This window comes from Hibiscus syriacus, unplaced genomic scaffold, assembly GCF_006381635.1.
Source record: "Hibiscus syriacus cultivar Baekdansim isolate YM2019G1 unplaced genomic scaffold, ASM638163v2 tig00111057_pilon, whole genome shotgun sequence".
In the NCBI taxonomy this organism is placed as follows: Eukaryota; Viridiplantae; Streptophyta; class Magnoliopsida; order Malvales; family Malvaceae; genus Hibiscus; species Hibiscus syriacus.
In genome coordinates, this window is record NW_024062965.1 from 766,184 (window position 1) to 794,074 (window position 27,891).

The 27,891-nt window shown below is 38.6% G+C and overlaps 2 protein-coding genes and 1 pseudogene across 2 annotated transcripts; 1 reads left to right on the forward strand and 2 right to left on the reverse strand.

Moving 5' to 3' along the window:
* Positions 1–179: 179 nt before the first annotated feature.
* Positions 180–922, reverse strand: LOC120151434 (nucleobase-ascorbate transporter 7-like). The gene is made up of 4 exons (XM_039163893.1): positions 783–922; positions 642–701; positions 343–527; positions 180–195 (listed from the first exon to the last, which is right to left on the reverse strand). The coding sequence occupies exons 1-4, from the start codon at positions 891–893 to the stop codon at positions 180–182; spliced, it is 372 nt and encodes a 123-aa protein (XP_039019824.1). The 5' UTR covers positions 894–922.
* Positions 922–2,132, reverse strand: LOC120151404 (nucleobase-ascorbate transporter 7-like). The gene is made up of 5 exons (XM_039163874.1): positions 1,943–2,132; positions 1,668–1,829; positions 1,404–1,501; positions 1,140–1,316; positions 922–1,042 (listed from the first exon to the last, which is right to left on the reverse strand). Exons 2-5 carry the CDS (start codon positions 1,801–1,803, stop codon positions 938–940), a joined length of 516 nt encoding a protein of 171 aa, XP_039019805.1. The 5' UTR covers positions 1,804–1,829; positions 1,943–2,132; the 3' UTR covers positions 922–937.
* On the forward strand, positions 2,124–27,712 carry LOC120151402 (annotated as a pseudogene).
* The last annotated feature ends 179 nt before the right edge of the window (positions 27,713–27,891 follow it).

Here is a 27,891-nt window from a genome sequence, read left to right on the forward strand (position 1 = left end):
TTTATTATTTATTGGTACTATATTTACGAGTTGGATTTTGATAGTATAATTTGTTTATAATTTCATGTTATTTATAATGTGATTTTATATTGATTGAATAACGGTTTCGGAAAAATGTCTTTAATAATTATAATGTGATCCACTAGACTTAGTCGAAACGCATAGGCCGGGTCTAGGGGTTACAGAACTCTTATCCTGTCCAGAAAATGTAGTACTCAATTAATGAACATTATTGTTCTTATACAGAGAGCAAAACAATGAACTTTTGACTGTCCAATTACAAGAGTAATAGATCCCACAGAAAAAATCATATTGCCTTGCGAATGAAGAAAAGGGACTTACCAAGGAGAACCACCTATAATCCCAGCGCGATTGGTCCGGCAGGTCATTTGAGTTTTAGGTCCAGTGTTCTTATATGCTCCGCCAACAGTCAGCAGGTGAGCATATAGCCAGACAATCACAACAGAGAATACGACAGCAAAGCGCTCAAACATGTGCTGCTCCCCACTCGTAATATGAGGTATATACTGCAAAAAAACTCATAAGGTGACGGTTACAAATTTACAATTGAACAGAATGTTCTTGAATGATCAAGCATTAACCATCTTTTTCGGTATCTTTAAATGGACAACATAAATTACCTGTGCAAAAACTAAGAGAAGGACGATCTGTGGCAACTCGATCTCGATGCAATTAGCAAGCTACAAAAGAGATAACCAGACTTGAGAGACAAAGATGAAACAGTTTTATAACAAATGTTCCCACCGGCAGCTGATGCATACCACAGGAAAACCAAACTCATAGAGCCCAAAGCCAGAGAGAGCAACCAGGGGAACAGCAGATAAAGGACTCAAACACCTGGAAAAGCATTGAAACATATAAAAAACTTGCATAGAGCAGTTCCACTGGAGCTATAAACTAATCTCCAGGCCTTAACTTAGCTTGCAAGATTACGCCAAAGGCCACTAAATCCGAGTACGATCTGAAGGGTGGAGGCAACAATAAGGGCTCCCTGGATTCCGCGCATGATCCTCTCGAATTTCTGCATATCCAATAGAGAATCAACTTTTCAATTCTGGGACTCTGTTAACTTACGTCACAAGTAAGAAACAAAACTGTAGGGTCTTAGTGAAGCTAACCTCCTGAGGATTCACAATGTCAGTATAGCGACCTGCCAAGATGATCGAAATGGTGGTCGGCAAATAGGTATAGGAACCTCCAACCACAGCCGGTAGACGGGTACCGAACAATGTTTGGAACAATGTGTTCACCCCAGCCACAAATAGCAATGTCTGAATCATCTTTGCTTTCTCTTCCTAATGCAAGTGAAGCACATAAATAAATTTAGACAAAAATAAACATTAAAAGCATGAAGAACTAATTGGCTATTTGTGAAAACATACATTTCCACCTCCCATCTGGGGAACTAGAGAGGTTGGTATGAGAACAGTTGTCCCAAGCATCACCAAGTAATGTTGAAAACCCAATAATAGAGCCTCAGCTGCAAATGAAATGAGACATTCATAGACAAGAATGAATAAAGAATAATAGAAACTAAATGAGAATTGACATATTTTTATGAAAAAAGTTGGAAAGTTGACAAAGTTGGGATTTAAAACCAACAATAAGGAATCAAGATAAAGAGTTTTAAAATGAGAGAAACTCACGCCAAGGAGGAGGACTAGTCATGCAATAAGCAACGCCAGGCAGCTGCTCCTTCACTGGATGGGGCAGTAACTCGTCTTGCTTTGGTTTTGGTGCAGCTCCTCCACCACCACCTCCTCCTCCACCTTGTCCTGCCATTTCTCTCTCTTTTCTTAGTTCAAACCTTCTTTAAGAAAACAAAACTTTATATATTCCCCTAGATAAAAGAAAAACCAAATCGCCAAAACAAAGTCCTAATGGAAAATCTTTCAAAACCAACAACAAAGTTGTTTTTTTTAAATCCCCAGAAGAGCATAAAAGGAACTGGGAGAAACCCTTGCTTTGGAAGTTGTATTAACTGAGAGAAAAAAAAGAAAGGTGGTGACCAAGTGCACTGGAATGACAGTGAGAACGAATACGAAAGACAAAAGAGTTACGAGAAGATAAGCATTAACAGTGAAAAGGAGACCAACTTGGGGAGAAAGAAAGAAAGAATCATAACATAAAGAGAGAGTGAGAGCAAAAGGTGTGAAGCGTGAAGTGTGAAGGTGAAGAAAGGCACAAATTCGGCTGTGTGTCTGTGTGTAAACCGAAGGAATCTCTTTCACTTAGCATTGATTTTTTTTTTCTACAGATTCTTCCTTTTCGTTTTCTTTCCATCACGTAAAAGATAAATCCTTTCATAACGTGCATGATAAAAGCATCTTCGCATTATCTTTACCGAAGTTACTACTACAAAACATTCCACATTTCCACCAATTATTATAGTATATAAAGGAAAAGGAAAAGGAAGAAGAAGAAGAAGAAAGATTTATATTTGGCAAAGATCAACATGAATAAAACCCTCTTTTCTCACATCAAAGTAAAGCTGAAAGCTGGCATTGTAGCATGCCTTTTGCATTATCAGGTAAGATACCATTAATATATGATTACAATTTTTCCTTAATCGAGTCTGGAAATTCATAAAGCGAAATATTTTTGCTCTGCATATAGATTGGAAAAGGCACGATTTTATTTATTTTTAATTTGTACTGCTCGAATTTGTTGCGTTGCAGTGATTTTCTCTGAAGCTTCTGAATTCAAACAGTGGAAGAAAACTCCGTCCCTGTCTCACTGAAGATTTCCGTAAGCCGTGATGGCTTGTTCCTTGCATCGTCTTCGTGGACAATATGGTTCGAATACCGTACCAACAGAACAGGACGGGACAGATCATATGTTCAATCGACTTGATGTTCCACTCGGTATCAACCTATTGAGAATAGAGGTGTCTGCAGCCGGAGGCTCGGTTTCAAAAAGAAAAATCAAGCATATTTGTATGCTTTATAATTAAATTTAAATCTAATTTTTTAATTATCTGAATTATATACAAGTTAAATTAATACGTTCAATTGCTTCGAATTCAATTTTTTTTTTGGGATGAAATTGGGTGTTTACACAGACACAGCGAATATCAATGCAAAGAATGATTAATAACATATTCGGATCTCAGAACTCAAACACAAAAAGTTAAATAAACTTTTAACTATAAATTAAATTAGAAAAAACATAATTGAAAGAGAAAATATGAATAATAGAAAAATTATGGCCCTCCTCTCCGGGCTACGAAATAAATATAAGGGTGTAAATAAACAGAGCATTTGATGAATTGTTAGTAAATCATTCATATAACATTCATTTATATTTATTAAGCTAAATAAATGAGTGTGAATAAATTTTGGGTAAATTACGTGTTTGTATCTATGCTATTAGATTTGATCCATTTTAATATATAAACTTTCAATTTTTTCAAAATTATAATCGAAAGTTAAATTTTTGTTTCATTTTAGTACCCATGTTCAAAATATAATGTTAAGGTTTGAATTTTTTTAGAGTTTATGTACTAAGCGCATTAAATTTTTAACGGTGAGATGTATTAAAAATGAAACAAAAACTAAATGTTAGGTAGATTTTTTTAAATTGAAAGTTCAAGTACTAAAACGAACTAAAATTGATAGTTTAGGTACTAATGTGTATTTACCCATGATTTTTTATGTTTATTTGATAAATGAATGAATAGAAATGTGTTTGGTTCGACTATGTTCATGAATAAGTTCGTTTATTGACTCGTTTACTCGGTTCTTCTTTTCTTTTATTTTTTCTACATTTTAAATATTAAAATAGGGACTAAATTAACATAAGATGACCTTTGGAGTTCAAACTATGAAGCCTATAAACTTAAGGACTATTATCGTAATTCACTATTTTCTTTGACTTGCAAATAAAAAAAATAAAAAGATAGTGTTGGTCGTCAAATATTAAATGTACATTAAATGAGCATATTCACGAACATTAAACGAACAAACATAAATACTTACAAAATAAAAAACGAACATGCACATTATACTAAAAATTTAAACAAACACGAATTGAACATGTACACTTTAAAAAATAAACGAATAAATACAAAAATAATTTTATTCATTCAATTTTGGTTCATTTACGCCCTTAACGGAATATATAATAAAGAAATTTAACTAGAAGCTGGTAGAGAAACATGCATTTTCTACAATATTGCTGTCCATTATTTTTCACAAAAACTTTGCCATCATCCTTTTAAGGGAGCTGTCTCAGACATAAAGGAAGATTATTGCTTTACCAGTCCCAAATAAACCAAATAACCAACACAAGAATCACACACCCGTTAGGTACCTTGCAGCCTCCAACAATAAGTGATAGATTCAAAATTATGTTTTAAGATAGGTGTATATATATATTAATAATATAAATCTTTTAAATAAAATGAATATATAACATTTTAAAATAAATATTCAATTAAAATTTTAAATTTTAAAATATATATTTGTTATTATGCGCAGCCTAAAATAACTATGGATCCGCCAATGCTAACAAGTAACGAATGGTCATTACAAGATAGTTCATGTAGATGCTCGATTTGTCCGGGGCATTATTTAAATTCAATTGGGTTTTACTATTATCGTTATTAGGGTTATTAGCATAAGTTTGGTATTTGTTAGTTATTAACATGAAAATATATGACATAAAATTGCAATAAAAAATAATAATAATTTATAACATGGACTAAGTATATTTATTTTTACTATTACAGGGCCTACACCAGAGTTACAACTAAAACGGGCCAGACCAAACAGGCCCAAGCATAAGAGAACCCTAAAACCCGTTAGGGTTTCCAGCTTCTGTTTCCAGCCTGAAGAGTGCCAAGCGCCGCACTATGTGGACCACAGGATCTGAAGGCTCCCAATCTAACGGTTCAGGAAGGAGGATGATAACTTTAGGGTTTTTTTTAGACCCTAATATTCCACAACACCGCTGAGCCTCCTCCATTGGATCTGGCTCCACGATCCAACAGTCCCCAAATCACCGTGATCCCCGAGCCACCTGCAGACTCACGTGAAGCCACCACCACACTGCCAGATCACGCACGCCCAACCGAACAACAGCTCTACTCCCCACTGCTGCCGCCCGTGACTTACTCGTGCCAGTGCCCTGCAAACACACCAAACAAGAGCAGAAACGGACGAAAACAAAACTATAGAAGAGGAGATCAACTAGAAATAACGGAGGGGGAGGAAAAAAGAGGGAGCTCTCTCAGTGATCAGGAGGGGAAGAACGAAAAAACAAAAACAAAAATCTCTTAGACATCAGGAAAGAAAACAGAATAGAACCCAAAAAGAACAAAAAAAACGAAATACCCAGAAGATCATTCATCAACAACCAGAGAACAAAACGAAAACAAAAAGAAACTCACCCATCCAGAAACCTTCGTCGCCATTGCTAGGAACCCACGACCCGTCTGAGAGAAGGTAAACCCTTCGTTTCTTGTTCGTATCCAACAGAGCATGTCGGTTTTAAGCCACGTTCTTTAGGATTTTGAGGGGTTTTCTAGGTTTGTGTCAGGGTTAAGAGAGGAGGCCCGTGGTGGCCACAGGTTGGCTTGATTAGGTTTCAAATGTTTGATTATAACTTAGGTTTTGAGGTCGTGGTTTAGTCCGTGAGGGACTCAAGGAGAGGGTAGGGGTTTCGTCGGGGCATTTCACCGGAGTCATTTGTAGGTGGCAGCCACTGCGGCTGCCACAGTCGGGTTCTAAAGGCAGGGATGAATAAGGTAAAAGGAGGAGTTTTGAGAGGCTTGGCTTAGATCTAGGCCTAGGTGGTTACTCTTGAGTGGAGGAGAGAGCTCGGGCCGCCTTAGACTCCTCATCGGAGCGCTAAACGGCGACGGCTGCGGCGGCTGATAGGGTTTCTGTTAGGGGTGCGAAATCGAGGAAGAAGGTTGAGAGAGGGAGAGGGAAAATGACTGAGATGGGGGTTGTCTGGCTTAAGGCTAAGGAGAGAATGGATGAGGCTTAAGGTTTACCCTAATCACCGTGTGTCTAGTAACAGAAACGGCGTCGTTTAGATGTTTCCAAAACGGCAGCGTTTTGATGGGCAGGGGTGAACCGTGTTTTAGAAGATGGGCTAACATTGTATTAGGTCCTTCCTCCTTTGTTTCGTTCCGTTTCAGTCCCTGAATCGAGCTTTATTATTATTCTAATTTTGTCTCTCAATTTATAGAGCATTTTATTTTAGTCCAGTTACATGTTTTGGCCATTTTTGTGCAAATTTGACATTGGATATGTAATTTCGGAAATGTGCATTGTGATCCTGCATGGCACTTTTGTAATATTATGCTTGCAGTGCATGGAAATGAAATTTTTGTGAAATGAGCCTACTGTTTAGTTTCTTTATATTTTAACCCTTGTTTAACTTTTGATTAGTATGTTTAGTTTTGATTTTATTCATATTTAGTCACTTTTTTAAAATATGTATATATCTATATATATTTTAATTTTGTAGTTTTGCAAGTCATGTTTTTATTATTACGTTTAAGTCATGTTTGTACATTATATGTTAATATGTGTGGTTTATTTTTTTTTTGAAATTAAAATATATGTATATTTTTTCTTTGTATTTCAAATTACATGATATTTAATCATAATATTATTACTCTTTGCATGACATTCAATCAGCATAATTTGCATGATAGCCTCACGTGAATAACTCGATCTAATCACATAATCGGAATTAAGGGTAATGCCCTTTTAATCTAAAATTATCAGAATGGCTTTTCTTAACTTACAGGAAAGTTGTTTTGACGATTTTAAATTAAAATGGTATCCCGTCAGTAACGCCTAATTAAGTTTGGATATATCATTGTAAAATTTGGGAGCGAAAGAAAAGGAAATATTCGACTATTTAAACTTTTCGAGAAAGGTCGTTAGAACTGAACTAAAGATCTGGTCTCGATATTTTAAATAATCGAATATTCTTATCTTTCTAATGACTTGGTAATTTTAAATTAAATCTATTTTGTTGCTTTGAATGTTGCAAATTTGCATGTTTGTTGTTTAAAGGGATCATTGATCAAATTAAATTTGAACTTGCGAAATTCGTTGCAAAGAAATTAATTAATCAACTAGGTACCGATTTAGGGCGTTGTGGGGGTGCTAATCCTTCCCACGCGTAACCGACTCCCGAACTTGGATTTTGGTAACGTAGACCGTAAATTTGTCGTTTTAATTAGAATTAATTTTTATTTAAAATGACAATGTTTTTGGGTGCCCAATCACACCCTAATCAAAGATTGGCGGCGACTCCTCGAACCATATGTTTTTATCTTAAAGGAATTTCCAAATTTTCGAAACGAGAGGTTTTCTAAATATCGCATTGTTTTAATTAAAAATTCAATTGAAAAGAGAATAATTAAAGATGATGCGGTTTTCAAAAATCCCGCCCCGGTTTTAAAAATCGTTTCGACAGCTTGGAGACTCCGCTGGGGACTTTTTTAGAGAGTCAGACCTATAGTCGATTAATTAATTGTCTTTGCAAACGAAAGTTATAAGTTCGCTTTGATTTGGTTCTTGATCCCTTGTTTGTTTGAATTGTTTTGTTTGCATCTTAATTTGTAATTTGGGCTAGTGAATAAATAGTTGTACTAATGTGTTATCTACATGTTTCAGTTTTCTGACTTTCACTTTAGTCTATTGTTTCTCTTGGATCGAGGCAAAGGATTATGAGTTTCCCCACTATTGTTGTAAACCTTTAATATTTAGAGCCTTCTAACTGTGCTCTGTCCCGTTAGGTAGGGGTGAAAGCTACGCTTACGTGAGAAAAATTACTTTTCTCCGCATGGGCTTTAGCTAGTAACCTCTGGGGTACATGCCTTATGTTTACGAGTGAAACATTGAGTTTCCTCGCATGGACATAGGGAAATGTATCCTCTCGAAATTGAACTTGATCCGTTTTAAGCCTATAATGGGTGAGGATCGCGGGTCTGGCAAGCTCAATGGGGCACCAGCAAAGGACAATTCGAGGACCCTTTTAGTGATACCAAAACTCTGCCCGTCTTATGCTGAATCTCTGTCCGCAGACACAAAGGGGAAACTCATTCTAACTTTTCCCTCGAATTTATTTATTTTTGCAAAAAGTATGCGAACTAGAGATCATGTGGTTAGGTTTATTTTTTGAACAGGCATGTGAATTAGATACCACGCGGTTAGGATTTTTTATGAGTAACAAAGCATGTGGGTAAATATCATGTTGGGTAGGATCTACTAAAGCATGATTCGGTAGATGCCATGTTGGGTAGATACCATGTGAATAAGGTTTAGGATGTATATATTTTCTATCTTCATGTTGTTTGTTTATTCTTTGACTATTCATTGTATATACTAACACAGTTTTATTTTTGTTTGTGTTTTATGTTTTATTTATTATTGTTGCATTGCATCATCATTCATGAAGAAAGGTGTTGATTCACAAGGTGGTCATAAAAGTAGAAGGCGGTCATAAAATGGACAAGAGCTTTCATAACAAGGAAATGGATAACGCGGAAGTGAGGTCATGGTCCGAAGAAACTCAGAGGAAGAAAGGCGACAGTTTGACTGAAGATTACATATCAGTACTACCAGAGGTTGCTCTGGCCAGTCTAAAGCAAAACGATTTGCAAGAGTTACGTGAAATTTGGGAAAGTTGGAATTCTGATATGAAATACTCTTTCTGGCAAAAGTATGGTGACATCGCCCTTCTGTTGTATGTGAAAGTAAACGAACCCCTAATCAAAGCTCTCATCTAGTTTTGGAATCCCGCATATAGCTGCTTCACTTTCAACAAGGAAGACATGACTCCCACGTTAGAAGAATACACCTCCTTGTTTCATTTCGAGACGATACACTTGGACCGAATCTACTCAAAAGCCTCAAGGACACAATCCTTTAAGAGCAAGCTCGCAAGGATTACTGGGATGGGAGAGAAGTGGGTTGCTGATCGAATCCAAAAGAAGGGAGAGTCCAATTGCTTCCCTTGGTCATGCCTCAATGAGCTTATCGTCAAGCATAGCGATATCGAGAAGAGCATGGAGATGTTCGCCTTGGGAATTTATGGTTTGATGATTTTCCCGAAAGTTCTTTATCACGTGGAAGCCGCAGTGGTCGATTTATTCGAGCGTTTGGAAAGGAAGATAAACCTTGTTCCTGCGATTTTGGCCAAAATATTCAGAGCACTTAGCAGTTGCAGAAGAGCTGAGATTAGCCGCTTCACCGGGTGTGTCCAGTTGCTTACTGTTTGGATACGCAGTCACTTCTGGAAAATTGATCGAGAGTATAGTCGACGGTTTTCTACGGCCTATTCACCCTTAAACGATTTCCTCACTAAAGAGTGGCCAGAGCATCTCACCAGGAAGGATTGGGTTTCACTCTTCAGAAATTTACAGGAGCATGATATAGTGTGGCGTGTCCCCTGGTTAGCTTTTGTGGATATGTTGTACAAATGCGGGGATTCCGATTGGGTAACCCTATTAGGGTTATGGGGTGGAGTAGGCTATGCGCCACTGATGGTACTGAGGCAATTTGGGGCACGCCAATTCGTCCCAGCTACATCCGGTCTGAAAGCATCTGAATTTGTGTACTGTGGAGATCACTACAAGAAGACTGCTCGTGCAATGTCAGAGGTGTGGAAGTCAACCTTTAGAACTGATTTCATAGCAGCTGAGGTCATGCTGACGCCAGATTACGTGGCATGGAGGGCGGTGCGAAAGAATGATATCCTTCCGTTGGCGGATCGTGACCAAACAATTCCTTTGGAAGCACAGTTTAAATACGTACCGTCTAAGTTGGAGATACTGAAGAGTGAATTCGAAGCGGAAATCGCCAGGAAGGAAGCAGAGTGTGAGGCCCTTAGACAAAAGAATTTCATTTTGGACATCGATAGGGGGTTCTATAATACACAGTTTGAGCTTATGCGCAAGAGAAAGGATGAAGTGGAGGCCAATCTCACTAGTTTACAGAGCGATTACCAAAAGATGAGTCGAGCACGGGCAATTGCTGGCCTCGAGAGAACTTCAGAGCAGTGGCGGTTAGAGCTCCGGGCTGAGAGGGATCGTCGAGTTAGAGACGTCAGAGCCGAGAGAGCACGAGTCAGAGAAGTAGAGACAGAGAAGAAGAAAAGAAATCAAGAACTTGAGTCCGAGAGAAGGTCCTGGGTTAGGGCACTGAAGAGCGAAAGGACAGAGGCTAAAGAGTTAAGACAAATGTACACCTTGAGCAAGAAGCAAGAAGAAGAATTGCATGCTAATATTGAAGAACTCAGAATGAAGGCAAATAACATGCAACTTGAACTTGAGGTTAGAAAGCAAAGAATCAACGAGCTCGAAACTGAGAAGAGGCAAAGCAAAGAAGAGCTAAAATTAGAAAGGCAACATCGGGAGAGTGTGCTCCAAGGCTAACAGGATGAAGTATTCCTCTGGATACAGAGGTGCGGAGCAAAGAACGAACGGATAGAGGTACTCAATCAAGAGATGCATGAAATGGAATCAAGGCATGAGGAAGAGTTAGCTCGAGCCAAGGCAAAGAATGAAGAGTACAGTGCCTACGTTATGCAGCTTGAAAGTTCCTTATCTGCAGAAAACAGTCAGCGTTGCCTAGTGGATCAAAGGGTTAGCCTCGAGGAGAATGCTGCTTTGTAAAAGAAGATTCATGATTTAGAGGCTGCCTTACGAAGCTTCCAGACACAAATCGCTGGTCTCGAGCGCACCGTCCAAGGCACCAGACTGCAATGGCAAAACTCAAACGATCACTTTAGAGACTGGAAGACAAACGTGAATCACGTGATCCGAGAGACCATGAATCAGTTAAGCGGCGTTGCGAGGCAGTTGGGAGAGATGGACCTCTAAGCAAAAGTCATCCAGAGCTACACCAATCCAGCATCAGATGTAGGAAAGAGGGTCGATTGGCTTGTCAATCAGATAGTAGAGCTGAACATGAGAGCTAGGCCTTTTCTGTAATGGACTTTTCTTGTAAAGATGATGCTTTTGTCCTAAATGAAAGTTGTTCTAAGACTGATCGCTTCTTATGAATCAATGCCTTTCTGCATGCATTTGCATTTTATTTGCAATTTAAGTTTTGTGTTGCATTTTTTATCACACTTTACATAATTTGCATTCATCCTCAAAGCATTAAAATTAACAATAAGGGATACATTATAGAATACTGGGAAATTTCAAGCATCACTATAACACAAGGAAGGCCATGGATGATAAGATTGCTCAAATTGAAAGAACTCAACTGCAATTGCAAGATGATCTAAGGAAAATGCAAGAAGATATGCTTAAGGCTCAAGAGGATATGTTGTCTAAGTTGGCAAATATGCTGGGAGGGAGAAATCCATAGCACGGAAAGGCCCATGAGCAAACAAGTGAAGAACCACTTTACCCTCCAGGGTTTACCCCGGTACAGTCTCCGAATATCCAAGGAACATCTATCCATACCAAAGTACACATAAATCCTGACGGCATTGCACTTAATCCGCAACCGGGATCTTGTTCGCATCCCGAAGAAAGCCCATATCACCAGGTCCCGGACCTTGATGAAGAAGCAAAGAAGAGCGAAAACAAGTTTTTGCAGGAGCAATATAAGCAGCTAGCAAATGAAGTACAAGCTATGAAAGAAGATACCAGCTTGTATGGTCTCGACGCTAAGGAACTGAGTTTAGTCCCCTGATCTGGTCCTACCTCCCAAGTTCAAAACTCCTGACTTCGAGAAATACGACGATACCCAAATGCCCTTCTGCCCCTATCACAATGTTCTGCAGGAAAATGACTGGTTACGTAGGGGACGACCAGCTGTTGATCCACTGTTTCCAGGAAAGCTTAGTAGGCTCAGCATTGCGATGGTATAATCAACTAAGGAGAGTTGATGTCAGGACATGGAAAGACCTGGCCAAATCTTTTCTTGACCAGTATAAGCATGTGAAGGACGTCAGGCCTAACAGAATGGTGCTGCAAGCAATGGAGAAAAAGCATAATGAAAGTTTCAGACAATATGCTCAGAGGTGGAGAGAGGTAGCAGTACAAGTCCACCCACCGTTGGTAGAGGAGGAAACGAACCTACTTTTTGTTAATACCTTGAAGGCTCCATTTTTCTCACATTTTGTTGGTAATCCTTCTCGAAGTTTTGCTGATATAGTTACGGCGGGAGAAATGATTGAAATGGCGATTAAAAGCGGGAAGCTTGAGGGAGGAGATTCCAGCAAGAAACAGCCGATAGGAAGAAGGAAAACGAAGTCAGCAACGTAAGGCAGTATGATTCCCATAATATCACAGTGTCCGACCACAGGGAACGGTAGCATCACCCCAAATTGACAATAGGCAAGGGGCAAGAGATCCAAGGAGAGAGAGGCCTCAATTTGATCCGATTCCTATAACTTATAAGGAGTTATTCCACGAATTATATGATCGACATGTAGTCTCACCTTATCATGTGGACCCTATACAACCCCCGTATCCCAAGTGCTATGATGCTAGTGCTAAGTGCGAATACCATGCAGGGGTTTCCGGACATTCTATTGAAAATTGTCCCGCTTTCAAAAAGGTCGTCCAAGCTCTGAGAAGAAGAAACGTCATCAATTTTGGTGACAGTGAACAGCCAAACATAGCCCAGAATCCATTGCCAAACCATGTAGGAGCCGGGATTAATGCAGTCGCTGAAGAGAAAGGAAGAACGACTGTAAAAAATGTTAGGGAGGTGATGTCACCCATGTCTTGGGTGTGGTGCCAAATGGTCAAGGTAGGACTATTAAAGACTAATCTGCCATGTGAACAGTTCAACAATGAAGAGATGTGCCACTACCATAACTGCACAAGACACAGTATACAACAGTGTTCTGATTTCTTAGGGCTGGTACAAGAGATGATGGATAGTAAGGAAATCGAGTTCTTCAAAGAAGTGGCTGAGAAAGAAGAAGCGGAAGTTTACGCCTCTGAGGGATCATCCAAAGGGGTCTATAGTGCTAGTTGTCCCCTCGTCATTACTCCCAAGAATCGAGTGGCTGAGAAGGTAGCTCCAAAGGTGATTATTACACCTCCCTCTCCGTTCCCGTACAAAGACAATAAACAGGTACCCTGGAGATATACTTGTCAAATAGGAGAGGTGGCAAAGCAACAGGAAAAGGTAGATGAAGTGGGACACATGACCAGGAGTGGTAGATGTTATCACAAAGAACCTGAGAAGAAGATTGCTGTCGAGAAAGGAAAAAGTATCGATGTGCAGATAAAAGAAGATGAACCCATCATCAATAAGCCAGAAACGGAGAATGAAGCGATGGAATTTTTAAAATTTTTGAAACATAGTGAATACAATATTGTTGAGCAACTGCACAAGCTGTCTGCCCGTATTTCTGTCCTATCACTTCTTCTGAGTTCAGAGGCTCATCGCAATGCCCTGTTAAAAGTTTTAAACCAAACCTTTGTCCCGAAGGAGATACCCACAGAAAAGCTGGACCGACTAGTTGCCAACATCCAGGCCGATAATTTTTTATCTTTTTCTGAGGGCGAGATCCCTTCTGGGATGATTGGCAATCATAAGGCTCTACACATCACAGTTAGGTGCAAAGGGCATGTTCTATCCAGAGTACTGATAGATAACGGTTCGGCGTTAAATGTGATGCCCTTGGTGACCCTGAAAAAACTGCCAGTGGACAACACCCTGATGAGAAGCTGTCAAAGTGTGGTTCGAGCTTTTGATGGAACGAAGAGAGAAGTTCTAGGCAAGATTGATATCCCTTTGACTATTGGCCCAGCGATATACGAAGTGGAGTTTCTTGTGATGGACATCATGCCTACATACAACTGTTTATTGGGAAGGCCCTGGATTCATCAGGCCGGTGCGGTTCCGTCAACGTTGCACCAAAGGATAAAATTTTCAATTGATGGGAGGCTTATATGCATTCATGCTGAAGAAGACATTATTGCTTCGGTTTCTACTACTGCTCCATACGTTGAAGTGGAAGAGCAAGCTGTTGAATGTTCTTTCAGATCGTTGGAATATGTCAATGCCATGTTTGTGGCAGAAGGAAAGAAGATCCCGAAGCCTAGATGTCAACTGCACGCAATGGGGCTTAAGCTGACTCTTAGAAGAGGAGCAAAAACTGGCAAAGGGTTTGGACGTCAGTTGCAAGGACTGGTGGGCCCAATCTATCCTGTAACTAAAAGAGACAGGTTCGGTTTAGGGTATCAGTCGACTTTAAAAGAAAAACTGAGAAGCAACAAGAAGATTCAGGAATTGAGAAAGGCAAGATTGACTGGTGAGGACCCAAGCTGGGAGCCCATGACATTCCCGCCATTGAGCAGCATTTTCGTATCATGAGGATATATGTTTCAAGGGACTTTGGAAAGCAGTAAAGTGATAGTTGAGAATGCCTTGGAGGACTTGGGCATTAATGTCATAACCGATGAGGAGTTCAAAGAAATGAGAGCTACGGGCATTACCCTGCGCCTCGGGCTTTGTGTTGAACAACGGACTGCGGAGGAATTGCCTGTAGTTTACAAATCTTTGCAGAGTACACTAGAACTCTTCCCTATTGTATACCCTGGGACAATAGGTGATTTGATGTAAAGGGTTAAGTTGTGTGTTTTTACTTGCTCTCAATAAAAGATGTGTTTTGTTAATTCCCAAATGGCAAACATTTCCTCATGCATTTTTGTTTGAATATACGCATATATTATTCTTTCTATTTGTTTATGGGAAAAGATTCTCCCATATGTATATAGTATATATTTCTTTTTCGTTATCCTTTCAGGAACTCAGATATCAATAATACGAATGCTAATGACTCTGACCCGGAGATTGATTTCGAGATGCCCATATGTCAAGGGGAAATCGAAGGTTGTGATGATGATGAGGGATGTGAACCACCCTCAGAATTACTAAAGATGGGGGAACAGGAAGATGAGCAGATTCTGCTCACAAAGAGCTTACAGAGATCTTGAACCTCAGATGAGGATAGAAAGGAAGTAAAGATGGTACCACCTGTCTGCTGAAGGAAGGCAAAGCTTGATAGAATTACTTCAAGAATCAAGGATGTATTGCTTGGTCGTACGAGGACATGCCAAGGCTGGATACAGAATTGGTTGTCCATAAATTACCGATAAAGCCTGATTGTAAGCCCGTACAACAGAAACTGAGAAGAATGAGACCCGAGATGCTGTCAGATTAAAGAAGAAGTGAAGAAACAATTTGATGCTGGGTTTCTAAGTGGCCAATATCCTGAGTGTGGGTAGCAAATATTGTCCCAGTACAAAGAAGGATGGGAAGGTACGAATGTGTGTCGACTATAGAGATCTGAAGAGATAGTCCAAAGGATAATTTTCCTTTGCCACATATAGATACGTTAGTGGACAATACTGCTGGAATTCCTTATCTCATTATGGATGGTTTCTCCGGCTATAATCAAATTAAAATGTACCCTGAAGATATGGGGAAAACAACGTTGTCACTATGTGGGGGACGTTCTGTTATAAAGTCATGCGTTGGATTAAAGAATGCAGGGGCAACCTATCAGAGGGCCATGGTGGCGTTGTTTCATGACATGATGCATAAAGAAATTGAAGTCTATGTCGATGATATGATTTTCAAAGCCAAGACGGAGGAGGAACATCAAGAATTGAGGAAGCTCTTTCAAAGATTAAAGAAGTGCCAACTAAAACTTAACCCAAATAAATGTACTTTTGGGGTGATATTGGGAAAACTGGGGGATTCGTAGTGAGCTGAAAGGGAATTGAAATAGATCCCGATAAAGTAAATCCATTTAAGATTTGCCAGCCCCAAGAACACAGAAGAGGTTCGAGGATTTTTGGGGAGATTAAATTACATCGCTCGGTTTATCTCGCAGCTGACCGAAAATATGATCCCATATTCCGCCTTCGTAAGAATGATTCAGGAGAAATGGAGGATTGTCAAGAGGCTTTGAGGCAGTAAAGAGATATCTTTCGAATACTACGACCCTAGCGCCACCTATCCCGGGAAAGCCTTTAATTCTTTACTTGTCGTTTATGACATTTAATGGGATGTGTGTTGGGGCAACATGATCAAATGAGAAGAGGGAGAGGGCTATCTATTATCTCAGTAAGAAGTTCGCTGAGTGTGAGGCCAGATACTCACCAATTGAAAAATTGTGTTGCGCTTAGTGTGGGCTACCAGAAGACTTAGACAGTATATGTTGTATCATACCTGGCTCATATCTAAGTTGGACCCTTTTAAAGTATCTAATGGGGGTACTGCATTGTCTGGAAGGTTAGCCGTTGGCAAATCCTGTTGTCCGAATTGATATCCAGTATGTAAGCCAGAAGGCAGTTAAGGGAGCGCCATAGCAGAATTCATTGCGAGTAGGGCTTCAGAAGAATATGAACAGTTGAACTTCGATTTTCCGGATGAGGATTTAATGGCTATCTCGGAGGAAGAAGAAACAATTGCTCTCACCGGTAAATGGAAGATGAATTTTGATGGTGCTTCAAACGCCTTGGGGCACGGGATTGGGGCAATCTTGGTCTCACCAAGTGAAGAGCATTATCCTTTTACCAGTCAGCTCAATTTTGATTGTAAAAACAATATGGCTGAATATGAGGCTTGTGTTATGGGTCTTAGAGCAGCTATGAACTCAAAGCAAAAATGCTGAGGGTATATGGGGATTCAGCTTTGGTAATTTACCAGCTCAGAGGAGAATGGGAAACTAAAGATCCTAAACTTGTGGAATATCGTAAATTAGTTCGGGACTTATTGAAGAATTTGAAGAAGTGACTTTCAATACCTCCCCAGAGAAGAAAATCAATGGCGGACGCCTTGGCTACTTTGGCAGCGACCTTTAAGATGAACGAGCATTCAAATATGATGCCTATTGAGATGAAGGCTTATAAGTATCCAGCCCACTGCTTAACATTGAAGAAGAAGATGATGAAGGACCTTGGTACTATGATCTTCCAGTATATAAGATATCAAAGTTACCCGAACAGGCAACTGAGAATGACCAAAAGGACAATTAGAAGAATGGAGCAGGGTATGTGCTTAATGGTGACCTTATAAGAAAAGCATGGATCAGATATTAAGGGTGTGGACACTAAAGAAGCGAAAATGATTCTTGAAGAAGTACATGAAGGAATATGTGGCACCATGCTAATGGGCATGTAATGGCCAGAAGATTATGAGATTTGGGTATATTGGTCAACTATGGAAATGATTGCATCAATTATGCCGAAAGTGTCACAAGTGTCAGATTTATGGGGATAGAATGCACACCCCTCTCATCCGTTGCATGTGATGACAGCTCCGTGGCCGTTTCTAGTGGGGCATGGATGTTTGGGCAAATTTTTCCGAAAGCGTCAAATGGTCATCGCTTCATTCTGGTAGCAATAGATTACTTCACCAAGTGGGTAGAAGCACTTCCTATGCAAGTGTAACCCAGTCAACGGTGTAGGTTCTTGAAGAAGGAAATCATCTGCAGAATGGCTTACCAGAGAGAATTATCTCTGACAATGCATTGAACTTAAACAACAAGATGATGAAATCTGTATGTGAGCAATTCAAAATAAAGCATTATAATTCCACGGTTTATCGCCCAAAGATGAATGGGGCAGTGGAGGCTGCTAATAGAACATTAAGAGGCTTATAGAGAAGATGACTGAAACATATAAAGATGGCATGATGAAGTTTCATTTGCTCTGTTTGCCTAGGACTTCTGTACGGACGTCAACTGGGGGCAACTCCGTTTTCTCTAGTTTATGGGATGGAAGCTGTCCTCCCTATTGAAGTGGAAATTCCCTCGCTCCGGGTTTTATCGGAGGTGAAGCTAAATGAGGCAGAATGGGTACAGGCCAGATGACCAATTGAATCTGATTGAAGAAAAAGAGATTGAAGGCTATTTGTCACGGTCAGATATACCAGAAGCGGATGATACGAGCATGATAAGAAAGTCGCCCTCGAGAAATCCATAAGGAGATTTGGTGCTCAGGAGATATTCCCCATTCAAAAAGATTTCCGAGGGAAATGGATGCCCAAGTGGGAAGGACCCTATGTTGTCAAGAAAGCCTTCTCTGGGGGAGCTCTAGTCTTAACTGAGATGGATGGGTCTGAATTACCTTATCCAGTGAATTCTGACGCCGTTAAGAAGTATTTTGCTTGAAGAGAAAAAAAGAAGTGAAAAAATGAAAAAAAAAAAATAAAAAAAAAAAAAAAAATGAATGAAAAAAAAATGAAAAAAATGAGGGTTCAAGATGAAAACTCGAAAAGGGCGTCTTGAAACCAAAGGAGGTCGAGTCGAAAACCCGCTAAGGGCGACTTGAGTTTTAAATTCAGAGTTCGTGTATGGTGGAGGATCTGAATTATTTTTGGGGAGCAGGAAGAGCTCCTGACATGGGTAACGACAATGGTAATTGGGGTTGAGATCAAAGATTAATGAGTCTCTATGCGGACAACCAGAGGAGGAATTGAATGCACGTGAGATCAATATTGGTTTATGGATCCAAATGGAGATTTTGGGGTTCAGAAAGAGTTTCGCACTCTTAGGTGTCACCCCATTTTGGCTCCTGACATGGGTAACGACAATGGTAATTGGGGTTGAGATCAAAGATTAATGAGTCTCTATGCGGACAACCAGAGGAGGAATTGAATGCACGTGAGATTCAATATTGGTTTATGGCATCCAATAATGAGAGATTTTGGGGTTCAGAAAGAGTTTCGCACTCTTAGGTGTCATCACCATTTTGGAAATCCTTTTGACAGAAGCTCCACTCGAGTCATTCTGACGGCGGGCCAGTTCAAAAGCATTTGTGTTATTGATATTTGAAGACACCTATCCTTTTGTTCTTTTCCGATTAAAAGTTTGTCATGTAGTTGCCTAAAAATTCTTCGCATTTATATAAATAAAGAGATATTTTCCTTTCTTAATTTCCCTTTTACAAGCATCTAATTTTGAAAAAGTTAAAACGCATAGCTTAACTTGTGGTACATGAGATCATTTTGTATTATTATGCAAAAGGTTTTGGAAATGCAGGTATTCTGAAGCTAGCAATGGTTTTACCCATAAGCTTGTATGGTTGCGAAAAGCTAAAACTTTGGAATTCATAGACAATCTTAGCCATTAATAGATGACCCAAAGAAATTGCCATTTATCAAGAAGTTGGTAATGTGTACCGGCAGGTTTCAAGAAAGAAAGGAGTCAAACTCATGTCAAGCCGAAAGTTATGGTCTAGATTATCAGATGGGGTGAACTGGTCAAATGTTCTGTGCCCAAGACAAAACCAAGATCCGTCGAGAGATGGTGTTCCTTTGAAGAAAGTGCATTAAATTGCATAATTGCATACATCGTAGGCATGAATAGGAGCATAGCATTGCATGATGATTTAAAATATCTACAGGTTCCCTACGATCGTTGAAGATTGTTCAAGTCTCATACTCTCTGAAGAAATAGGGGGCGGACACGATCGTTGAAGATTGTTCGAGTCTTATACTCTCTGAAGAAATAGAGGGCAGACGCGATCGTTGAAGATTGTTCGAGTCTTATACTCTCTGAGGAAATAGGGAGCGGACACGATTGTTGAAGATTGTTCGGGTCTTATACTCTCTGAGGAAATAGGGGGCAGACGCGATTGTTGAAGATTGTTCGAGTCTTATACTCCCTGAAAAAATAGGGGGCGGACGCGATCGTTGAAGATTGTTCGAGTCTTATACTCCCTGAAGAAATAGGGGGCGGACACGATTGTTGAAGATTGTTCGGGTCTTATACTCTCTAAAGAAATAGGGGGCAGACGTGATTGAGAAGATTGGGTCTTATACTCTGAAGAAATAGAGGGGGACGAGATCGTTGAAGATTGTTCGAGTCTTACTCTCTGAGGAAATAGGGAGCGAAACACGATTGTTGAAGATTGTTCGGGTCTTACTCTCTGAGGAAATAGGGGGTAGACGCGATCGTTGAAGATTGTTCGAGTCTTATACTCCCTGAAGAAATAGGGGGCGGACGCGATCGTTGAAGATTGTTCGAGTCTTATACTCCCTGAAGAAATAGGGGACGATTGTTGAAGATTGTTCGGGTCTTATACTCTCTGAAGAATAGGGGGCAGACGTGATTGATGAAGATTAAATGGGGGGCAGACGTGATCATTGAAGATTGTTCGAGTCTTATACTCTCTGAAGAAATAGGGGCAGACGCGATTGTTAAAGATTGTTCGAGTCTTATACTCTCTAAAGGACTATGGAGGTTTTTGAAAATGTTCGAGTTCTATTCTCCTGGAGAAAGAGGGAGCGAACCTGTTTTCAGAAGATTTTTTCAACTCTCACTCTCCCTGGAGGAAGAGTGGAACGGATGAGTCTGTCAAAGTTCTCAGGGTCGGACAAATTTGAACATCTAGTGATCTTTGCTCTAGTCTCGTTGCACGACAATGAACAAAGAGGGGCAACTGTAGATGCTCGATTTGGCCGGGGCATTATTTAAATTCAATTGGGTTTTACTATTATCGTTATTAGGGTTATTAGCATAAGTTTGGTATTTGTTAGTTATTAACATGAAAATATATGACATAAAATTGCAATAAAAAATAATAATAATTTATAACATGGACTAAGTATATTTATTTTTACTATTACAGGGCCTACACCAGAGTTACAACTAAAACGGGCCAGACCAAACAGGCCCAAGCATAAGAGAACCCTAAAACCCGTTAGGGTTTCCAACTTCTGTTTCCAGCTGAAGAGTGCCCAGCACCGCACTATGTGGATCACAGGATCTGAAGGCTCCCAATCTAACGGTTCAGGAAGGAGGATGATAACTTTAGGGTTTTTTTAGACCCTAATATTCTACAGCACCGCTGAGCCTCCTCCGTTGGATCTGGCTCCACGATCCAACAGTCCCCAAATCACCGTGATCCCCGAGCCACCTGCGGACTCACGTGAAGCCACCACCACACTGCCAGATCACGCACGCCCAAACTGAACAACAGCTCTACTCCCCACTGCTGCCGCCCGTGACTTGCTCGCGCCAGTGCCCTGCAAACACACCAAACAAGAGCAGAAACGGACGAAAACAAAACTATAGAAGAGGAGATCAACTAGAAATAATGGAGGGGGAGGAAAAAGAGGGAGCTCTCTCAGTGATCAGGAGGGGAAGAACGAAAAAACAAAAACAAAAATCTCTTAGACATCAGGAAAGAAAACAGAATAGAACCCAAAAAGAACAAAAAAAACGAAATACCCAGAAGATCATTCATCAACAACCAGAGAACAAAACGAAAGCAAAAAGAAACTCACCCATCCAGAAACCTTCGTCGCCCTTGCTAGGAACCCACGACCCGTCTGAGAGAAGGTAAACCCTTCGTTTCTTGTTCGTATTCAGCAGAGCATGTCGATTTTAAGCCACGTTCTTTAGGATTTTGAGGGGTTTTCTAGGTTTGTGTCAGGGTTAAGAGAGGAGGCCCGTGGTGGCCACAGGTTGGCTTGATTAGGTTTCGAATGTTTGATTAGAACTTAGGTTTTGGGGTCATGGTTTAGTCCGTGAGGGACTCAAGGAGAGGGTAGGGGTTTCGTCGGGGCTTTTCACCGGAGTCATTTGTAGGTGGCAGCCACGGCGGTTGCCACGGTCGAGGTCTAAAGGCAGGGATGAATAAGGTAAAGGGAGGAGTTTTGAGAGGCTTGGCTTAGATCTAGGCCTAGGTGGTTACTCTTGAGTGGAGGAGAGAGCTCGGGCCGCCTTAGACTCCTCATCGGAGCGCTAAACGGCGGAGGCTACGGCGGCTGATAGGGTTTCTGTTAGGGGGTGCGAAATCGATGAAGAAGGTTGAGAGAGGGAGAGGGAAAATGACTGAGATGGGGGTTGTCTGGCTTAAGGCTAAGGAGAGAATGGATGAGGCTTAAGGTTTACCCTAATCACCGTGTATCTAGTAACAGAAACGGCGTCGTTTAGATGTTTCCAAAACGGCAGCGTTTTGATAGGCAGGGGTGAACCGGGTTTTAGAAGATGGGCTAACATTGTATTAGGTCCTTCCTCCTTTGTTTCGTTCCGTTTCAGTCCCTGAATCGAGCTTTATTATTATTCTAATTTTGTCTCTCAATTTACAGAGCATTTTATTTTAGTCCAGTTACCTGTTTTGGCCATTTTTGTGCAAATTTGACATTGGATATGTAATTTCGGAAATGTGCATTGTGATCCTGCATGGCACTTTTGTAATATTATGCTTGCAGTGCATGGAAATGAAATTTTTGTGAAATGAGCCTATTGTTTAGTTTCTTTATATTTTAACCCTTGTTTAACTTTTGATTATATGTTTAGTTTTGATTTATTATATTTAGTCACTTTTTTAAAATGTATATATCTATATATTTTAATTTTGTAGTTTTGCATGCATGTTTTTATTATTACGTTTAAGTCAGTTTGTACATTATATGTTAATGTGCGGTTTTTTTTTTTTTTTTTTGAAATTAAATATATGTATATATTTTTTCTTTTGTATTTCAAATTACATGATATTTTAATCATAATATTTTTATCTTTGCATGACATTCAATCGGCATAATTTGCATGATAGCCTCACGTGAATAACTCGATCTAATCACATAATCGGAATTAAGGGTAATGCCCTTTTAATCTAAAATTATCAGAATGGCTTTTCTTAACTTACAGGAAAGTTGCTTTGACGATTTTAAATTAAAATGGTATCCCGTCAGTAACGCCTAATTAAGTTTGGATATATCATTGTAAAATTTGGGAGCGAAAGAAAAGGAAATATTCGACTATTTAAACTTTTCGAGAAAAGGTCGTTAGAACTGAACTAAAGATCTGGTCTCGATATTTTTAAATAATCGAATATTCTTTATCTTTCTAATGACTTGGTAATTTTAAATTAAATCTATTTTGTTGCTTTAAATGTTGCAAATTTGCATGTTTGTTGTTTAAAGGGATCATTAATCAAATTAAATTTGAACTTGCGAAATTCGTTGCAAAGAAATTAATTAATCAACTAGGTACCGATTTAGGGCGTTGTGGGGGTGCTAATCCTTCCCCACGCGTAACCGACTCCCGAACTTGGATTTTGGTAACGTAGACCGTAAATTTGTCGTTTTAATTAGAATTAATTTTTATTTAAAATGACAATGTTTTTGGGTGCCCAATCACACCCTAATCAAAGATTGGTGGCGACTCCTCGAACCATATGTTTTTATCTTAAAGGAATTTTCAAATTTTCGAAACGAGAGGTTTTCTAAATATCGCATTGTTTTAATTAAAAATTCAATTAAAAAGAGAATAATTAAAGATGATGCGATTTTTAAAAATCCCACCCCGATTTTAAAAATCGTTTCGACAATTCAACTGATCTTGTGGACCGCAAAGTGGTCATTACATAAGTCCATGTTATCCTATCAAACTCAACCTACTTAAAAAAACATTATATTAAAATTACTTGTTAAAATGACACCAGAGCTTACTGTTTTCTATTAGGTTAGCAGCTCTGTTAAAAAAAAAAACATCGTGTTTGAATATTTTTATTTTTTAATTTATATTTACTTTTTAAAATTACTTTAAAGTAGACGGGTCAAAAATTTTTTTAGGGTGGACACACATATCGATTATTGAAGTTTTCATATGAGTCGATACAAATAAATTTTTAGGGTGGATTTTCGTGATAAAATGAACAACTAATATAAAATTTCAATTCGAATTTCAAAGTGATATGTGTTCGTCATGTATATGCTTTGCATCCGCCACTGTTTTAAAGAGTCATTGTTGTATTTTAAAACGTAACATAAGTTTTTTTAATATTATTGACTGGCATGAACCGAGTGAACATCAGTGGTAAATGAATTGTTGTTATTTCTTGAGATTTTGAGTTCGAGCACCAGAGATGTTAGGGATGCGAGCGTTCGATGTTAAATGGTTGAAAGTTATCTTTGAACATATAATGCATTGTACTTATCACATATTAAAAATAATAATAATAATAATAATAATAATATCGACTGAAATGTGCAATGAAATAACAGTTTAGTATTAAAATAAAATAAAAATTGATATATTTCAGAGATCAAACTGTTCATTAAACCAATAAACCATAATAAATTTCAATCTAACGTCATTGTGGTTCATATCGTATAATTGCTTTGTTTTTTCAATCCTAAACTACGCTTATTTTGTTCTTTGAAAAAAAGCAGTAAAATGGCGTGGGTGGCTAAAGCATGTATTAAATGTTTGGTTAACAGTTTGAGACAACGATACAATGGACAAGGAATAGAACCGCGTTAGAGCAAACGAATGAGAGATCCAGAAACCTTGTCCTGAATGTACCATTAGTATTGGATCTACAAATAGATTGTAACCCACCCCCCCAAATTTGACATTTCTTTAACATTGTACATGTTTATTCAGATTCGATGTTAATTCTCATTTTAATTTTTTATTCTCTTCATTCAGATTCGGTGTATTTACATTTATTGATAATTTTTTTATATTTGAGTGGTAAAATATAAATAAATTGAAAGTTTATTTTAAAAATATGAATCATGAAAAAGTTTGTTTAAAGAAAATATTAATGCGCAGTAAGGACCAAGCCTTGGGAAAATATAATTTTTTTTGTATTTCTTGAGTTTAAAATTGAGAAGAAATAAAAAATATAAGAATTGAAATGAAAATTTTTGTAATCAATGGACGTCGGTGAGGAGGGGTTTTGATTGTTTAAGGTACGGATGATACGAGAGAACACTGGCCATTGAAACCCCTTAACCTCCATAGTCAACCCATCTATCCTTACATGTTTAACACTTATTTTTAACAAAAAAAAAATCTTTAAAAGATTAAAAATTAATTAAAAATATAATTTAAATAATTAAAAGTGTATTAACTAACATTAATGAATAATGTATAAAATTATATTTAATTGCATAGCATAACATAAAAATTTATATCCCATTATAAATTCACCATTCATCATATAAATTTAGTAATCATTAAAGAATAAGACAAAACTCGTGAGAAGTAGTGGCAGTAGATACACAAGATTCGATGCACATCTCACTCTCATCACCAGGCAATGGACACGCCTCTGTCACCTTCTTCCTATTTCTTTTACATTATTCATTTAAAAAATATATACACTTTGAATTTGTAAAAATGTATATTTTTATTTATTATTTAATAATTTAATAATATTACAAATTATTATACCTCTTCCCAACTTCTTTCAAAAACAAATCTTTATGAAGTCTCCGAAATAGGCCTCTAAAATAAGAAGAGATTTTTGTCATAAATTGGCAACTCTCACATCTTCCAACTACTTACATGTTCTTGACATAACTTCTAATATGTATATGTAATTTATTAGAATTAAATTTATTGTAAGATAATTATATTTATTTATTTCATTAATTTATAAGTAGTTAGCATGACTTTAATGTCTACATGAATAATAAGGTTTATTATAAAAATCTTCGATCAAGATTAAGAGAGAATTTTTGACAAATATTTCTCTTCTTTATCTTCCTCTTCTCGAGTTATTTTTTAAGTTTTTTTTATTAAATAACTTAAATTGTTTTAAATTTCATCGTGAATCATTGACTATAATTTTCTATCACCCAATTTAGATATTACCATAAACATAAATAAAATTAAAATACAAAATAATTGGGTTGTAATTAGATAGGTAGAACATGATTATCACCTCTACCTACTGGTTATCCATGGCTATCCATCTCCATTATGACTTTTAGGTGGGATGTCATCATGATAATGCGCAGTGATAAGAAAAGGTTTTAGTCTTTTCCTTTTCTTTAAAACGTTCACGTTTGTGACTTCTGCGGTCACCGCCAAGAGTCGATATAATTAATTAGCAGAATTTAAAATGATAAATGTCCAAGTTGACAGAGTAGCACACATGTCTAGCTTCTACGAGAAGGCGGTGCTAACTAAAACAATGTTTTTGCAATTTAAATTAAAAAGTAAAAAAATTGAGGGACTAGAAAGATCATTATGCTCCTCTTCTTTCTCTCTCTGTTCGGCCGCTACCACAAAAACTCTGTTTTGATTTCCACATTTCTTCTGAGGTGGAAAATGTTCTAGTTTGAGACTTGAGATTACCCAGAAAAACACTAAGCAATTTTCGTCTTTCGAAAAATGGGTGTAACGAGTCCACTCAAAGGCCCAACTCGCTCTCGTTCGTTCACCACTATGTTGTTGCCTTATGTTTTTATGCTTCTCTCAATAGCTCTCTTTCGCTTCTACTTTCATTCTTTCCCTTTCCTTGTATCCACCACAGATCAGCTTCCTCACGGCAACCGCATCTTCTCACTTCTCCTTCGCCTCCCTCTTTATCTTTCCAGAGGTATGTAGTGAAGAAACTAAAGTTGTCAGACTTTTTTAAATTTTTATCACTTTTTCGATTAGGGGTGTTATTATTATTGAAAAGTTCCATCTTTATATATTCTTGCTTATTTTGCAGAAGAAGAAATTGCTTGAGACTCCATGTAACTACACCAATGGAAAGATGGGTCCATGACAAGATGGGGCCTTATACAATGGCACAACCTGTGATACTATCAAAGACGGCAAAATTGCATCTCACATGGGAGACCAGACTTGGGTTACCTTTACTGGCGATGGCAACCGAACCAATGTCAACTCCCGAGGTTTGATCCCAACACTTTTTTCAACCTTGTTAGCAACAAGCATATAGCTTTTGTAGGTGACTCCATGGCTAGGAACCAATTGGAATCACTCCTTTGCATGCTGGCCACCTCCTCGAATCCCAACTGGTTACACAAACGGAGAGGATAACAGTTTCGTACATGGCATTTCGATTCTCATAACGTTACGGTATCGGTTATTGGTCGCCGTTTCTTGTTAGAGGTGTTGAGAAATCGAAAGATGGTCCGGATCATAATGAATGTTTGTTGATGTTGTTGATGAGAGGTGGGGATCTGATTTGGACCATTTAGATATGGTTGTACTCTCAATAGGCCATTGGTTTCTTCATCCGGCTGTTTATTATGAGGGTGGTTCTGTTTGGGTTGCCATTACTGCCCGGATTGAACCACACCGAGATAGGCTTCTATGGTGTGATGAGGAAGGCAATAAAGACTGCTCTCAAGACGATAATTGAAAGGAAATTGGGTAGTGGAATCGATGTGTTTTTAACCGGATTTTCTCCTTCACATTTTCAAGGCAAATGGGATAAGGCCGGTGCTTGTCCCAAGACAGAGCCTTACAAGGAAGGAGAGAAGATGGTTGAAGGAATGGATGCGGATATGAGATCGATCGCGGTCGAAGAAATTGAAGCTGCCAATGTGAATGCAAAGCAATTTGGAGGGTTGAGACTTGAGATATTGGATGTGACCAAATTGTCATTAATGAGACCAGATGCTCATCCGGGGCCTTATATGTATCCGTTTCCATTCGCCAATGGAGTTCAAGAACATGTTCAAAACGACTGTGTACATTGGTGCCTTCCGGGTCCGATCGATAGTTGGAATCAGATAATGTTACATGTTATCAGAAGATGGAGGAGAGGAGACTGAGGGGAGGGGCAAACACGATACGAAATTCAGGGTTTCGATTTCATTGTTGCTGTTCTGGTGTATTTTTGATTGGTGTATATGGTTCTTTGGGGTGATAAAGATGGGGATTCTTTTGGATCATACGTTGATTTTTGTTATCAGATCTGTATATATGAAAGCAATGTGAAAATGCGTGGTGGAATTTAAAAGATGGTTTGGAATTTTCTGTTTGTTTCTTGGGAAACAAGGTTACCATATTGGCCACTGCCCCTGAAATATGCTCTTTTTGGTGTCTACTAGAATTTTCATTGAATTTGAGCAGAGGGGATGCCCTTTGACGTGAACTTAAATTACAAAAAACACAGTGAAGAAGGTAACTTAGTTAAAAGCTCAATTT

What these genes read in the sequence shown, in the direction of transcription:
- LOC120151404 (XM_039163874.1), bottom strand. Translation starts at nt 1,803, where the DNA reads ATGGCAGGACAAGGTGGAGGAGGAGGTGGTGGTGGAGGAGCTGCACCA. An exon ending in GACTAGTCCTCCTCCTTGGC is followed by an intron (nt 1,502 to 1,667) that starts GTGAGTTTCTCT and finishes TTTCATTTGCAG; the next exon opens with CTGAGGCTCTATTATTGGGT. An exon ending in ACATTGTGAATCCTCAGGAG is followed by an intron (nt 1,043 to 1,139) that starts GTTAGCTTCACT and finishes TTGGATATGCAG; the next exon opens with AAATTCGAGAGGATCATGCG.
- LOC120151434 (XM_039163893.1), bottom strand. Translation starts at nt 893, where the DNA reads ATGCAAGTTTTTTATATGTTTCAATGCTTTTCCAGGTGTTTGAGTCCT. An exon ending in ATGAGTTTGGTTTTCCTGTG is followed by an intron (nt 702 to 782) that starts GTATGCATCAGC and finishes TCTCTTTTGTAG; the next exon opens with CTTGCTAATTGCATCGAGAT. An exon ending in TTCTCTTAGTTTTTGCACAG is followed by an intron (nt 528 to 641) that starts GTAATTTATGTT and finishes GTTTTTTTGCAG; the next exon opens with TATATACCTCATATTACGAG.